The following is a 17,194-nucleotide window of genomic DNA, read 5'->3' as shown; positions in this document are numbered from 1 at the left end:
CAGCCACCATGCAAAAGAGGCCAGAGCAGGACCGGTCTCCCTGGGGTTACAGACAGGAAAGTGCCAGGCCAGCAGTCAGGGCCCATTTAGAGGTATTTCAATTAAGGATGGAGACGGACCCTCCAGGGCCTCCGCACACAAAGCATCCTCTAAACCTGCTGTTGCCAGGGTAGCATGCAGCCTTCCCCACCATCCACAGTCAACTGCGCACTGCTGGAGGTAGGAGGGGATCTGACAGAGCTGGTCTCTTACATCATGCACTGGTCTGAATCGGCCAGTCATTTCCCGGTTAACATGATTCAGCCCCGATGGAGCGAGTACTTCAGCCCCTAAATAGCACGTGTAAATCCCAGTTCATACTTGGGTCATGGGTAAAGAATAAGAGATGTATCTACAGAGTAATTTTTTTTTTTTTAAACCTCTACGTGATTAAAGAATGACAAACAACCTGATTCTAATACATTTCATCAGAGGTGTGACTCTTTTTTTTTGTTGCTATCTATCTACCTTTTCTCATTTAACCAAAAATGGTAGTATGCTGGCTAGGTGGGTGTGATGACACCAAGCATCCTGCACATTCCCACAGGCCAGTTTGATCGTGACAACATCAATTGTATAAAGTTGAGATATCACCACTAGAAAAAAGAAATATTTCATATGAATACGAATATAAAGCATTTCAGCAAATAACAAAAAAACAAGCCCACAATTTAGGTGTCTTGCCAACTGTCAAAATGTAGTATGAAATATCTCATTCAAGCACTCTTATAAACACAAGATTTCTGTCACTTTTGCCTTGCTATCTGTCAAACACTTAAAACAGGTAGCTAGCTTCCATTGAAGGCAAAGGTCTATACCCTGGTATGGCTGAATTATTTTTATATTTTTGCAAACTACCTAGCTACAGTAAGCTGATCAACTACAATAACTGACAATAATTTTAGTCCTTTGGCAGACATTTTTAGCCAATATTTCTCATAGCTGGATCTAGCTCAATGCAGATATAATAAATAAAAAAAACAATACTGCAGTTCCATACCACCAGATTGCTGCCATTGGCTGTATTCCTTGGCTTAAAATTGCAAGAACTGGTAAAGATTGACAGGATAATTGGCAAACCCTCAGTAAGTTAATTATACGGTGTATTTATTGGAACCTGTAATTGGTCTTGTTGGTTTTGAGTACTTACTCTGGAACATCATTAGCATGTCTGTCATCTTCATCCAGTGAAATTATCATTTGGATCTCATGATTTTTTTTAAAGAGATCTTGGAGTACAGTGTGGCCTTTCATAAAAGGCAGATACCGTTTGGGCTTTTCAATGAAAACATCTTCTTTTGAAGATTTAGATTTGTCTCATTTGCCTTCACAACTCCACATTATTCGTTCAAAATAATTAGTGGACAATGCCTCAGATTCCATCCTGATCTGGCTTCCTCAGAGGCTCTGAGTGTCAGTAGAAAATTTTACCTTTTTAACAGACATCGACCACTTAACATGAAGTCAGTGTTCCAAAAAAAAAAAAAAAAAAAATGTCCCGTGGTCCTCATTAAGCTGTGCTCAGGCTTGCTAGCTTTGATACTACAGAGGAAATTGTGCGATTGATCTGACTATTGGAGTGCTTTCACTGGAGCAGCAAAACCGCTGACTACGGGCAAAGTGCTGCTGCAGACATACACCTGAAGGCAGTTTGGATGGTAATATTACATGATCGTGTGTCCATTCACTTATAGCATCGCAGTGCTTCATGCAGTGTTTCTAATGCAAGGAATCCCAGCGCGTTCCATCAGGTATAAGTTACGATTAAAAAATAATGATGTGTTTTCATTTATACTGGCTGATCAAGGATAAAGTAGCACGATAACATGCTGATGTGTCTATACGGATATGGATGCATTTGTCAGATGTTCATTAAATCAAGAAAATACAGTAATGACATTCAGTTGTTTGATGTTTTTTGCAGGGGCCTTTTTCATTCAATCAAAATGATATTTACCTGCTCCTTTAGGAACAGTAGAAGACAGATTCATAAAAAAAAAAGACATTTGTTTACAAGCGATGATGGGAACCAATGGCTTTCTATCCCTTCAGTTGCCTCGATTCCCATTTTCTGTGAACAACCGTCTCAGCATCATTAAGAACTCTGTGTATGTGGCAATTTTCTTACTATGGAATCAATAGAGAGGATTTATCATCCCGTTTCATCAAAGACACACACTGCTAATGGGGAGCTGAACAGCTGACTGGTCACTTTGCAGTCTGCACTCGCGGAACACCCAGGGCCGTGTGGAGAATACTGAGGCAATCTCAGACGGAATGCAGAGAGACTCCCTGTCTCCAGCAGCGACACGACATTCTGCACTCACATAAGCACGTAGAGGAGGACTCCATACACGTCTATCAATAATGATTTTGCGATTATCGCTGCCGTTGTAATTCAGTGTATTGAATTGCAATGGCTGACTTACATATTACAGTCGAGTAATTGTTAAAGATTGAACAAGCCCTGTTTTCTATCGCAGAAATAAAGAGAAATAACAGAAAGGTTGTTTTTAAGATTTAAAAAAGGACCATCTTTTTATTGAAAAGGGGAAGAGGATGCTACGTCAAGCCAACTCTGGATGTGCTTTATGGTCTCTTGAAGTCACGTCAAAAAATCAGCACAAGAAAGCCCATTTCTTTAAAATGGTTGCACATTTGAGAGAGGAGTTCAATAAAAAGGCAAGCAATGCAGCTCTCATGGCATGCAAAAAATATATGCTTTCAGTTTCTAGTATATTTTTACACTCATTGTCATTAATATTATACCCAAAATATATAAACACTTTAAATCATGATCCATGAAAGACACCATATAGCTTTGGTGCTCATCTTGTGGACTGATTGCTGCATTTAAAATAAGGTTTTACTGACACTCAGTGGAAGTTCTCAGTCACTGCACAACTCCTGGAGGTTCTCTGTATTCTAGCAACTGTTGCCTATAGCTACACTGTACATCACGGTTGCCCAGCCCTGCTCCTCAAGATCTACCATCCTGTAGGTTTTCACTCCAACCTCAACAAAGCACACCTCATTCAACAACAAGAGCTGCTAATTAGTAGAATGAGGTGTGACAAACCTGGATTAAAATGAAAACCATACACTGTTTTGGTAAACGGTAATGGTAAAAGGACTGCATTTATATAGCGCTTTTATCAAAAGCACTTTACAATTGATGCCTCTCATTCACCCATTCACACACCAATGGTGAAAGGCTGCCATGCAAGGTACCAGTCAGTTCGTTGGGAGCAATTAGGGGTTAGGTGTCTTGCTCAGGGACACCTCTACACGGCCAGGGCGGGGGATCGAACCGGCATCCCTCCGACTGCCAGACAACCGCTCTTACCTCCTGAGCTATGTCGCCCCCCTATTTGAACATATTTGAAATATGTTTATATTTATTTCCATATTTTAACATTTCAGGAGGGATTTTAATAAGGGGTACGTCAGAGAAAATGTAATTTCTCTTTAAGTCGGTCAGTGAATCAGTGACTCACTTGATTATTCCACAAGGAACACGGGAGTTTTTTTTAACTTAAGAAAGAGCTGAATTGACATTGAATTTTTAAGCAATTAATTAAAAACCTGACAATGCACATCTCCCAGACCTTAATCCAGTATGCTATTAGAAGTGTGGCTGCAGTCAAAAGGGGTGACGAGTGTGACTACAAAATGCAGAGAATTCTAAGCTAAGGATGTACTTTTTAAGTGAAAGCAGTTTTAAGGCATTGTGCATTTGAGAGATTATAAGAATTCAAGGGCAGCGGATGTTCAATGAGGTCATCAGGAATACATCAGAGAGCAAGCAGTGCAAACACTTAGGTGAAATTAGCAACTCCAGTTCTGGTCAGCAGGAAAATCTCATCTGTTGAGTACTTTCCTCAGGTATATGTGGTACCAGTGTCTTCTGCACTGGTAGCTGTAATCATTAATGATGAGTGGAACTGAAGAGCGTGCTACTAGGACTGAATTCAGGAAGCAAGAGGTTTGTAAGGGCTGATGAGGGTATTGAGTTTCAAGCATCCTTTCCCATGTCAGTCCCTTCTGCCTACGGTTGATGGCTGAGCAGATCCAAGGTGGTAAAATGTCCGTTGGGGTCAAAAGCGAGTAGCAGTAAATTCTAAACATCTGATAAATCAGCAGGTGAACAGGAATACAGTGTCTCAGGCTTGCTGAGAGGGGAAAGACTGTTACCCAGAACAGATGCTGTAGGCTGAGAGAATATCTTTAAAGGGAAAAAAAAGAACACCAAAAACACACTCGTCTGGCATGAGGCTGGTTAGGTTCTATAAGCACAGCCCCTTCCAGGAACAGACTGAATCAGGGATCTGAAAAGACACAGCAAGTGAATCCATAGAGAATATGACTGCACTGACTACTGAGGCACTTGAATAGTGGAGGTGAAAATATGTAGGTTGCAGCGACCGCGAGAAACACGGAATGACATTCATATTTATTTTTAAATGGAAGATGAAGGGTGAAATTGAAGGTTGTTATTCTGGGAGCACAGGGAGCATCAGATAATGCTGCTAATGCAACCGATGCCCAGCGTTTGGGAACCCGCTCCCGGCAAACAAATGTCCCGAATCTCTGAAAGGCTGAGATGAGACGAAGATCTCAAAATTGAATTTTTGTGTTGCAACAATGGCAGGATGTTAAGTTTTTGCTTTTTTTTTTTGAAGCAGAGTAATGGGTTTAAACACTATTATTTCCAGGTCACAGCACGGTCATTTTTTCCATCTCAGTGCCTTCATCTTGTGCGAAATCACTGTACCGTATTTTATTGTTACATATTAGTAGATGAATTGTGTGGTGAATTTTTGGATGTGGGGGAAAAAAACTAGAAAGTACAAATGTAACAAAGGGAGAAAGATATTCCCATTAATACATTTGTTCTACATTGGTACAGTTTCTGCATACCTTCAAGTAACAAGCAAAAAGCCAAAGATCACTGACAAATCATGATCTGCTGCTACAGAGGAAATAGTGAAGGAGAGGTGGGTAATTTCTCAACAAGAGCTACAGTAGCACAGGCTTCAGAGAACATCAATGATCTTTTGAATGAAATAAACCTGTCCTTCCAGCAAAACCTGCAGGAACCTAGGAAGCAGCGAATTTGATTTAGAAGGCACTAATGATGTTAGCTTCAGAGATCTTAGCTTGGCAATCGGCAAAATGAATGAGTGATGGGGCTTGATCAATAGTGTGGTACTGTACTGAGAAGTCAAAACCAAAGATAAGGCAGTTGGCTGCGAGTACATTTACTGCGAAGAACAAGTCGATAATGAGAAGGTAGGGTGAGTAAAGGGGAGGGGGGAACCAGTGATATAACCAGAATGAAGGTACTTGTGATCATCCTAAAAACAGGGCCCTACTAATGCACTTACTTTCAGTGAGAGAACATTTTAGGGGGAAAATGTACTTTAACGTTATTATACTTATGCAAGGCTACATGCTGATCAACAGAGACTGTTTCATTTGTAATTATTTTATTCCAATATAGCATATTCAGATGGCTGGGCACCAACATTCATGCCCTCAGAGCAGCCATCTTCCATCTACTTCATTGTGGCATTTGCTTAAATACAGGAAAATGTCCACGCACAAGCATAGTATAACTTGTGTGTGCACACTGGTTTACAAACCATAAGCCATTACACAAAACAAAAGAATTTATTTTGTCTTCAACATATTATTTTATCTTCAACTAGGGCTTCTAGTTTGCTCAGTTTGGTCCTAAAACTGAATAAGGTTTTGGCATACACCCACTGCTTTCCAATGAGCACCCGTTCATGCTCAGAATGCAAATAATCAGTCTAATGTGAAACCCAAGTGAATCCACGGCATCCAATTGCTATTCCTCTCCAGAGGAGGTTGATTTGCACACAAACTCTGTAACAAATGCCTAGCGGGCAGGAAGAAGCGTGCTGCCTCACTGTCTCCATTCATTTCCTCAATACTCCCAATGTTTGTTCTCAGATTTTTTCCCCAACATAAATTAAAAATACACAATAACACTGTATATTACATACTGCTGAAGATGGTGTAGCTCCGGCTACCCAGTTCTGTTCCTGGAGATCTACCATCCTATAGGTTTTCATTTTAACCCAAATTTGGCACATCTGATTCTACTAAACAGCATCTCAGTGAGATCTCTAGGTGTTGAATCAGGCATGTCATTTTAGAGTTGGAGTGATAACCTACAGGACGGTAGACCCGCAGGAACAGGGTTGGGCAGCCCTGGGGAAGCATGACCTAACAATTTCGCGTGGGGCCAAATAACATGCACATCTGGAGCACATTTTAACTATTTTCATGCTATTTTCAAGATTTTTTAATATACTTCAATTTTTTTTTCTTTATTTGGGATGTCCAGCTGTATTCACAGGCTTGGCTTACTGCAGTCACACGCTCCATCAGTTCCAAGACAAGGACACACTACCAGCTGCTGGCTCCTGTTCACAGGGCAATCCATCAGCTGGGCTGCACTGTCATTATCAGAGAAGTCCACTTTATCAGTAGCGTCATACGTAGGACTCGACATACACCCAATTGTACCACTTTAATGCTGAAATGTACATTTTAAATGGAGATTAAACATAACCTACCAGCCTAAATTAAGTTCAATCTCGTGCATTTCAGTTCGATATAAGTAACATATTGTCCCCCGTACCGTCGTATTTTTCATTAAACAGTAATTCGGTCAGGTATTATGGCGATGGCATGAAACTGATGTAAAGCAGAGCATTGTAAATTCTACATTCTTGCATCCACTCTGGTTAAGGGCACATGGTAAGCATATGCAAGTAATCTATAGCATTATGTTCCCACAAGCCAAGAACTTGTGCTATATTCCCACAAGCATGACTATTTCCGGCAAATTGATTATTTTATAAATCTACCCTACTTTTACTCATCTCATAGAACATGATATGCACATTGTGCAGCTTGTACTATAAAAGCCCGACTCAGGTTTTTCCTTTTGTCATAGACGTGTCAAATACTGGAAGATTTCACAAAAAAATATACATCACTGTACACATAAGTCATACGCATGAGAAATATGTTAAGCATTAGTGGGTAGTATAATAAAATTATATTGGTTTTTTATTTGTTCAAGAAAAATCCAATGTAGTGCATCACTGCACAATTACAAACCCTTATCTGTGAAAAAAGGCAAATCCCTACTTGGAAAAAAATTAATAAGGACATGGAACAAGTACTTGAGCCAGCTATTCATTTTATTTACGTAGACGGCAGTGTTCCATTTGTAGAAAAAAAACAGGAGCTTCCTAAGTGCTTTCCACAAAATCTTTCTTCTGATGAAGCACTTGATCATCTCTATGTCAAACATTTACCAAATAATTAATTACATGTGAAGGTATGACATTCACACAGCTAAACAACTGCAAATTACACTCGCTTTACATTATAACGGGGACAAACTGGCGTAACTACATATGAAGCTGGACTGTGGCATGTGGCGTAACACCAGCACAGAATCTTTTAGCCAAGTAAGATCATTGACTCATTTAAGACATTTCGAATTATGGTGATTTACCCACAGTCTCCAAGAAAAAAACGAGAAATTAATGAATCACATTATCCGCAGTAGAATAAAAAAAATTAAGCTTGTTCTTTTAAAAAAATTCACCAAGGTTTCTTTTCATATTAAAAAACACCATTGTGACATTCACTCATTTTAAAATGCACACAAGAGCTCTTGACTCCCAAGTATTCCGTTTCCTCATGTAACTCGTTTGTAAGCGAGTTCAAGCAATACAAGCTTTGAAACATGGCAAGTCTGCAACAGTTAAATGGGCAATGAGACAAATATCAAGCCATGTTTAAAATGGGGGAAAACTTTTAAATCCCACATTATTTGTAAGTAATGTTTTTGAGAACAGTAATGTAAAGTTTAAGGCGCAGTTAACAGATAAACCCTCTTCCCTGTGTCCGTACACAATACTTTCCTGAAGCAACTGGCTTTCCACTTTTAAAATAAGAAAACAAACTTGCCACACTCGGCTTTCTTTAATGCCTCTTGTCTTTCCTGTCTGACTTCCGGTCCCTGTCGCTCCGGGGGGGCCTTTTCCCTGAGCGACTGCCTTCAGCGCCGGACCTCTTCCTGTCTGACTTGGAGCTCTTGTCTTTGGAACCTTTCCCATCTCTGCTGCCGCCCTTGGACGATTTGTGGCTCCTCTCGGCACCCACTCCTCCACCCCTCTTCCTCTCCCTGTCCCTCTCCTTCTCTGAGGGCCTCCTCCTGCGCTTCCTGTCCCTGGCGTGGCCCCCCCCGCCCCTGCCCCGGCTACGACTCCTGCTCCGGCTGCTGGTGCTGGAGCTGCTGGTGCTGCTGGTGGAGCTGCTCCGGCTGCTGCTGCTGGAGCTGGAGCTGCTGCCGCTGGAGCCGCTGGAGCTGGAGCTGCTGCTGGAGGACGAGCTCCTGCTGCTGCTCCGGCTCTTCTTCTTATCCTTGGCTCTGCCCCTGCCGTCGCCCTGGCCAGCTTGCTCTTTGGCCTCGTCTTCCGCTTGCGGCTGGAGTGTGTGCTCCTGCCTCTCCACCGGCCCAAAGGGCTGATGTACAGCCGGCTGCTGGGTAACCTGGGTCTCGGGAACTGCAGCAGCTGCTTCAGCTACTTCGGCTACTTCAGCGCCTGGCTCCGGAACCAGGGGCTCCTGCGCCTCAGACGGTTGCTCTTTTGCGGCAGTACAGGTTTCAAGGCCGTTCTCTTGGCTCTCCGACTCTGTTATGGGTTCTACTACAAGAGGCTCTCCGTCTCCCTCGACCTCATCTTCCATCTTCTTCTCATTACCTACCTCCATCTCCACTGGTCCTTGACTCTCTTCTTTAGGTTCTTCATTAGGTTCTTCCATCTGGACGTCCCCACCCCTACACTGGCTATCCTCAACCTTCCTAGTCTCAGTAACCTCCCTCTGCTCTTCCACCTCCCAGCCCTCCACTAACCTATCATCCTCCTCCTCCTCCTCTCCTTCCTCTTCCTCCTCTTCCTCTGCCCCTGCCATTCCCACTGACTGCTTCTGTTCTTGCACTGCATCCTCTCCCTGCTCCCTGACAGCCTGCTCTACGCTCACCTCTGCATCCCCCTCAACTGCCTCTTCCATCTCTATATCATTCTGGTTACCTGTCACCTCCACCTCCTGCCCGGTTGGCTTACCCTCCTCTTGCTCTTCCTTCTTCTGGTCTTCATTCCGATTGTCCTCTTGGTCTTTTCCCCTCAGTAACTGGCGCCTGGGACGCACTTCCATCTTGTTCAGCTGTTCAGCAAACTCAGCGCGCCTCTCGTCAAACAAGACTGTAAACATGTGGACAGTATAAGGACTTTAAATCCTAAAGTATACTCAGCTTTTCTCCCCAAAGATTAACTTCATGTCTTTCAGATCAAGACTAAAGAACGAGGTTAAATATTTGAGGGCTGCCTAGTTGCTATATCTCCAAGTAGTGCTTCAATCAAGAAAGTATTTTAACACAGTACAGTAACTAACTGAAAAAACACGATTTTATGCTTACCATTCATTTTTTTCTGAGATTCCTCTAAGAGCTTATGAGTGGCTGAGCACATCCTACCAGGAATATAGAAAATTGAAGGCTTTGTTTTTGTACGGATGTACTTTATTATTTTAGCATTGTGCACGTTCCACTCTTCTTGCTGGAAAAAAAAAGATGACAGTTAATACAAAGAAAAGCAATTCTCCCTGACTCTGACTCTCTGAAAAAAGTATAACTTTTTTCCCCACTCAGAACTACAAAGCAAGCAGGCTGTAGAAGGTACTTACCAAGTGAGCAAGTTCCACTTTTTGTTCCAAAAGTTTCAGCTCTGTCTGTTTTGCACGCCTTTCTTCAAAGAGCTCTCGTCTTTCGCTCTCAACTTTCTTGCGTTCCAGCTCTGCTTGCACTTCGAGCTTCTGTTCAATTTCTAAACGTCTTTTTTGCTGCAAGACAATTATTTTGTACTGCTGCTTAACTTGATATACATCAACGTACCCTATACCCATTGCATAGATGAACAACATCAATGAAAGGTGTAGACACTGAATACGGTGTATGGATTTACAAATTTGTCAGATCTATCAACGGTCATCATATTCATTCAGAACATCTGTGCCAACATTACACTAAATTAATTTAGTAGATAATCATACAGTAATATTTACAATGTAGGAGACCATAAGTAAATTCACCAAGGAATATTATGCAACATCACTAAAACACAAATGCAAATCAACAGTCTGCAGATGGACAATGATTCTGCTCTCCAGTCCACGGGGAAATGTTCATCAATGGGGGGGCGGGGGAGCAAAGATTGATTGGAGGTATAGTGGAGCTGTTCCATTAAGTGCTCTGTAGGCAAGTACCAAGGTTTTAACCTTGACAGAAGCAGTTACAGGGAGCCAATGAAGTGATATAGGAAGGGGTGTGATACAAGCACATTTGGGAAGATTGTAGAAAAGTCATTCGGCTGCACAGCTACAACACATTTTAAATAATAAATACTATCCTGGTGCCACCCTGCAGTTCTACCAGGACACAAATAAATAAAAATTGCATCTACAAGTTTATACCTATATTTCTGACCATTTATTGGACCATATTTGGATTCTCCTACCTTCTCAGTGGCCACTGTAGACTCCTGTTTAAACTTCTGAAGTGTTCCCATTAACAGGCCAAACATACGTCGATTCCTGCAGGTAGGCACAATGGTGATAAATAAACCATTTGAAACACATTATGGGTCAAGAAGCAAAAAAAAATTTTTTTATTTCAAGCATAGAAACCTCTATCACCTACAACTCCTACATTGAATTCCAAGTCACACTGCACACAGCAAACAATTAATCACAGCAACAAAAAAGCATATTAACTAAATTTTAAGCTTCAAAGAAGACTTTACCTTTGTTTTCCCCTCTCATCCATGGTCTGATCCTGGATAAGGTCTCGACGTGTTCGTTCTTTGGAGGTAGCAACAACTGATGACTGCAACGCTGGCTTTTGATGAATTAGGAAAAATCAAGAATGAGTAGGCAAAAGAAGTGATTTTGACCAAAACTGCCGTAGTGCAGCTAAGCAGAGGGACAGCTTACCTTTTTGACATCGTCATCATCCTCAGCGTCGCTGTCATTGCGTGAATCTCTCCTTGCTCGCTGATCTCCGGCCAGCCTATGAATTCACACACATATTACTGGAAGAAGGATCAAGTGCCTCAAAAAGACATACAAATCTACAAAAAAATATATTTTTTCTTTGCCAGGATGATCACGACAAGAAGCACTTAGAGAGCCAAGAGTTCAAAGCTTCAAGACCCATCACAAGCTCATATTTGGCATAACATGAGGACAATAACCATGTTTAACAGAAAGTAGAGCGAATTCAAATTCCAAAGCAAGAAGGCAAAACATCTCTCACCTCAAGAGCGCCCCTTCAATATCCCTCTGTTTAGCTGGGGGTCCTCCTCCGCTGTCCGAGAGTCCACGCCTTTTCAAACAAACAATCCCACTTATTATGCATTTTGGTTCAGCGTAAATGGAACAAAAATGGTTGTTACATTATGTTTTACAGTTGTGGTAGTTCAATAATCAATCAAATAAATGTATTAGTTACCTTAGTATGTTAATTCCTCGCCCCCTACCTCCACCAGGGCCTGTGATAGTTAGCCTCCTTGCAAGGCCTGGTCTGTGGGGAGAATAAAATTATCAGGAGTGGCTGAGGAAGTTGATGAAAACGTACCTCCCAGAACAAGGTTTCAAATAAGTCGGTTTGGGGAGCTGTTATTAAATTACCACATATTTAAGACAGGTGGTTTATTCAAAAATAAGTTGCATAATTAGATGTCTACACAAGTAAGATACAGTGGCCACAAAATGCCGTCTAGTACTCACTGCTAAATCGGATCCTTAATGCCACGTTCCAAAACGATTTAGAGGGACCAGGGAGCTGTACCTCGAAAATTGGATCACACCTCATGAATAAACTGCGAAACCCAGCGTTTCGATCAAATCAATACATTTGTAAATTCTTTTAACAAAGGAATTAGGCGTGACTGGCATTGGGGTTACCATGTCATACTAGCCAGCAACACCCCGTTTATAAACACTTAACTGCCAGCCAATTATCAAGCTACTAGTAATTATATGGGGTAACTATAACTAATCAAATCGGATCTGCACATTCTACCATATTACGAGGATTAGGTAAATTATATAGAATTGAACCTGTAACGCTACTGGATGAAGAAAACACCCCACGAAACCGTACCCAACACGTTCCCAGTGTCCGATTGCCCGCTCCAACATCCAAGCGCACGCATACCCACACCTTAGTTGAGCACCGCCATCTATCCAGCCATGTTAACACATAGGAGCCAACATTTTCCAGTCACGACTCGACGCGCCTGTTACTTGGTTGGATAACTACCGTGCTTTGATAAATGGGTATGTTGTTCAACTCAAGCTAACTAACACAGCTATTCTACCCGGAATCTCGAGGCTGCCAAATATATAGAACTAACGAGCCAACAAGCTTACTAACGAACAACTGATATGAGGTGTGACGGACTTAGGTGTTGATCGTATTCTGTGACCTAAGAACATAATAATTGTAGCTACCTAGATCACTTGTTGAACCAGACTGAACACAATCGACGTAGCTATCGTTAACGAATAGCTATAGCTACCTACCGTGGTAAGATTAGCTGCTTCTAGCTAGCTTTTGCAACCGCACCTAGCCAAACTTTACAGCCAATTGGTTTTGTTTTGACCACACAAGAAAAATACTTACCTAAGTTCATTGGGATCCCGGCCAGTCAATTTACGAATGTTTTCGTCCACATTTTTTAAACTCTCTTTCGCTTTTTCAAGCTGATCTTGCAGAGTTCGTACGGCAACGGCCATCTTAGCTTCTTTCTCCTGGCAAGTAATGTCTGCGTGGCCGCAAAGCATCTCTGGGTGAATCCCAGTTCCAAATTCTTTAATTGACAGTTGCCATATCCAATAAGCATCCACCTTTCCTAGACTACACCAATCAGCATTGTTAATCACTCCGACAGGGTACAAATAAGGAAGACAAATTAAGCATGGCGCACACTGGAGCTGTTCGTTTTTCCTTTATTTTAATACGTATATTTAATTATATTCTACCGAGAACATAAGTACAGTAACCTGAAATTGAATTAAAGTTTACATTTTATTTTTATCTGACCCTTCTTTGTAGTACAGGTTTTGGTTATATGAGGACTCGGACTGCCTGAAAATGAAAATATAGTTATTTTTGTCATCTTAAGAAATATGCAGTTAGAAATAAGACCATCATCAAGGAACACAGTGCATGTTTCTTTAATACTGAAGATCAGTTCGTAATAACCAATAACAGCATTATTTTGTCAACACTCCAATATTCCATTAGCAAACTAACATTATAGGGGAACCTGGGCCACAATTTGGGATTATTTAACTGTTTGACATCCTGTACTAACCTACACCTTTGAAGTTCTCCCTTAAAAACTAATATTGTTTCCTTATTAGTCTGGGGTTTCATTCGATTGATTTAAATAATCCATGCACACAAAAAATGAAAAATGTTTAATTCATAATGTTTTACAAAAGAAAAAAAATTTAAAAAGCCTGATCTAGCTCAAAATATGCTCCTGCAAATGATTCATTTCACAGTTGTGTTAGAATTCCTCCCCTTAAAAAATGTATAAAAAACAGGTAATGGAAATGTTTATTGATTTCAGACATGTCTGGTAAAAATAAACAAGCTTGCAAACAATTGTTCAATCATTTCCATCACATAAGTGAAAGTCACATCAAATATAACTGCCAATCTGTTGCCCATTTATTGGAACCCTTCTGACCATCCTGAAAACATGAGTACAAATAAGGTTTTCCGATCCAGACAACAATGCACAGTATGTACATCTAAAGACAAATAAATCGCTGCACACCAAAGGGGATGTACATGCCACTTCATCACATTGTAATAACATTACATTTTTTTGAAATGCTGAACACAATGATTCTCATTTTGGATGACTGGCACACAGACACCAAGGGATCAGTCCTCATCCGCCAAGTCATTCTGTTCAAAATACCTGTAAGGGGAAAAACACAATGTTACACATATACTTTGACACAAACATATTTTCAATACTGTAGCTGTGCAACAATACATTCATGTGCTGATTGGATCTTACCTGGCAACCAGACAAATCATCAAGTTCAGGGCAGATAAAGTCTCATCTTCTTTGCTTTCCTGAAATACTCAAGAAAATTTGTAACTGTTATTTCAGTACTACATTTTGCACAGGGATATGATTTGATACTGCAAATATATGTTATTATTATTATTATTATTACTATTAATATTAATAATAATAATTATAATCATATTAATTTATGCCAGAACTTTAATGTCTTTTCCTTATCACATTTGTTCTCATTCCCTTATTCAATTCACTGTCCAAATATTAATGTGCTTTGAAAAAGATGAATCAAGACCCCATACAAAAAACTCATGATAAACAAACTCACCAGGTTGGCTCGCACTTCAGAGCATCGTCTTGCCAGCTGTCGAATGAGAGAATGGGCTTCTGGTAGCAGAGGCTTCTCAAGACAAGCTAACAATGCATATAGCCATCTTCCCTGCAAGAGGAGTGGCAATCACTAAATTAATAGATTCACATTACTACACTTGATGAAAAACAAGCACACACTGCTTCACTGGCTAACAGTGACCCAAAATGAAAGGACTACATTTAAATCAACTCACCAGCTGTGGGACAAACTCCCTCTCTTCACACCAGTTTATCAAATACTCTAGCACCGTGGAAACAGAGGCCTAACAGAAAGAGAGCAAATTAGATGACAAATAACACTCCAAAATCTTTTTTCATATGATGATTAAAAGTTAAGGAGTAGAAGTACATAGGTAATATACTTGCTTAGTTTGGTGGTGTATAAATACTCACCTGATTCAATCGACTCACGATGCTCAAAAAAGGAGGAAATCCAACCTAATGAGATTAATTAAAAGTAAATATGTACAACAGTAGTAATTACTTTAATTCACTCATTCTTGTGACCTTCTTGTTTAATATCTGTTTCTGCAATAACACACAAAAAAGTCTGTTACCTTCACATAGTCGAGACCCGGGTTGTTACTGTCATTTAGTCTAGGTGTTGGGCTGTGGTAAACATTTTCCCCCAAACAGAACTTCTTCCATCCTTCTTCATCATCTGATTTTGGCTGGCAATGAAAAATATTTTTCCTCAGGTTAGACTTTTGCAGTCCATCATCACAAGATATTATAACACAAGGTATATATTATTAAAACAATCTTCACACTGACCATTATCACATTGTCATCCAAAGCCTGAGCCTTCCAATGTTGTCTGTGTTTGTTAACACTCTGAAAGTAGAACATTGTAATTAGTTTAAAATGAAATTGGTGCCAAAACAGATCTACAGATCAGTAGTTGCACAACAATTTAGAACAATAAAACCAAGTACTTGTCTGATTTCGGAAAAGTTGCTAACTTGCTGCTGCTGCCATCTGAAGCTTGGAGAAAATCCCACAGGGGCAGCTTGGCATCCTGAAAGCTACCAAAATATAATGATAATTTCACATGAATTAAAAAAATAAGATGGCTGCACTCCTATTTCAGTCTTCAAGTTAACACTGAGATTCATATATCAAAATAATTCAGTAATACTTAAAATAATAATAATAATAATAATAATCCACACACAAGGTTTTCATCAGAGGCTCGAGATAAGTTTGTGGTACATGCAGCATAGTGAAAGTCTCCGACTATTTAGACAAACCTTAAATGAAACTGATGAATGCTGAGGATTATTGTATTAATGTTGACACATTGTTATGCAGTCTGTAAGTTTCAAGTTCATGTAAAATCACTATAGTTGTTGTGGTGGTACAATATGGACATTCTGGTCATCACTCTTCACCCAGAATATTGCATTTACCTACATGCAAAGTTATCAGACTTGGAACAGAATAGCTTTGTGAAAATATTTTCTTACTGCACACAGTTCAATTGTGGGCTCGGTACTTACTGATACATTCACAGTTGGCTTCTTTTTCAGTTTCTTTGGATCGATTTGGGCCACAACAACGTCTGGGCAAAGGGACGCTTCCAGTCTGAAAACACGTTGCCGTAGGAAAGTTTAGCTCACATTTTGAGTCATGCATAAAAGTTAGCAAGCGAGCTAGCTGTCAGAGAGTTAGCTACAGTTTCAAAGTACGAACGTTGACGGATCGGAAGACTTACTGAACCTGCCGTAAGTATTCCTGGGGGTTCCTTGGGGGTTCACTGAGATCAAGGTCTGCAATATCGCATTTTTCTATGGGTAGAAGCCTGGGCATCAATTCTTCTACATCGGAATTCATGTTAGCAAGCTAACGACAGTAACACAGAGATGAAGACAACTGTCGCATGCGAACACATTAAACAATAATTTAAGCACACTTTTACTTTCTGTAACTTGTGTTTTATGATAATCACCGAGTAATATCTAGTGAGAAACTTCGCAGACCACTCTCCCAGTCGCTTCCATTTTGCCACATGACGTATATCGAATGCGCCGTTACCATGGTGATATATTATCGTTATTATGTTTCGTCAGAAAGCCGGAGGGAGTCTCGGGCTATGATCTCTGGTTATTAGACTACACGAAAAGATTAAAAAATAAATGAATATTAGATTGCACCATGTTTTAAAAAACACAATAACAGATGTTCGATAGATACCAGGAGAATGTTACAGAACAGCACTCCATACGTTTGTTGGCTAGTTCAATGCTGGTTTATAGCTTACTAGTAGTTGTTTCAGTAGCTAGTTATCGATATGTCAACGGGGCTAGCTAGACTAGTCTAGTGTTAAAGTTAAATAAGTATGTTCAAACTTGCCAGCTAGCGGTTGCTAACCGTATAAGCTAGCGCCCAGCTCCATCTGAGCTTGTGTGGAACTGGATAACTAATCACACTAATCATGTGTGTATGTTTTAAATAGTTACTCCAAACAGCTTTCCTTAACTGGAAGAAATTACAAAATGATTTCTTTTTTTAATGCATTAAATGCAATGAGCTGGTAATTACAACTATAAAGATAAGCTATTTGG

The 17,194-nt window shown here is 40.4% G+C and overlaps 2 protein-coding genes across 2 annotated transcripts; both read right to left on the bottom strand.

The window, feature by feature from the left end:
- Window positions 1-7,262: 7,262 nt before the first annotated feature.
- Window positions 7,263-12,996, bottom strand: pnn (pinin, desmosome associated protein). The gene is made up of 9 exons (XM_064323406.1): window positions 12,836-12,996; window positions 11,660-11,731; window positions 11,465-11,533; window positions 11,143-11,218; window positions 10,953-11,047; window positions 10,668-10,743; window positions 9,838-9,993; window positions 9,572-9,710; window positions 7,263-9,356 (listed from the first exon to the last, which is right to left on the bottom strand). Exons 1-9 carry the CDS (start codon window positions 12,994-12,996, stop codon window positions 8,074-8,076), a joined length of 2,127 nt encoding a protein of 708 aa, XP_064179476.1. The 3' UTR covers window positions 7,263-8,073.
- Window positions 12,997-13,373: 377 nt separating this feature from the next.
- On the bottom strand, window positions 13,374-16,657 carry gemin2 (gem (nuclear organelle) associated protein 2). The gene is made up of 10 exons (XM_064323453.1): window positions 16,345-16,657; window positions 16,130-16,214; window positions 15,566-15,655; window positions 15,405-15,464; window positions 15,188-15,301; window positions 15,024-15,068; window positions 14,825-14,893; window positions 14,587-14,697; window positions 14,250-14,308; window positions 13,374-14,147 (listed from the first exon to the last, which is right to left on the bottom strand). Exons 1-10 carry the CDS (start codon window positions 16,461-16,463, stop codon window positions 14,111-14,113), a joined length of 789 nt encoding a protein of 262 aa, XP_064179523.1. The 5' UTR covers window positions 16,464-16,657; the 3' UTR covers window positions 13,374-14,110.
- Between the last annotated feature and the right edge of the window lie 537 nt (window positions 16,658-17,194).

Source organism: Anguilla rostrata, chromosome 1, assembly GCF_018555375.3.
Source record: "Anguilla rostrata isolate EN2019 chromosome 1, ASM1855537v3, whole genome shotgun sequence".
NCBI lineage: Eukaryota > Metazoa > Chordata > Actinopteri > Anguilliformes > Anguillidae > Anguilla > Anguilla rostrata.
The sequence above is the reverse complement of the archived record's forward strand: the minus strand, read 5'-3'. Positions and strand labels throughout refer to the sequence as shown.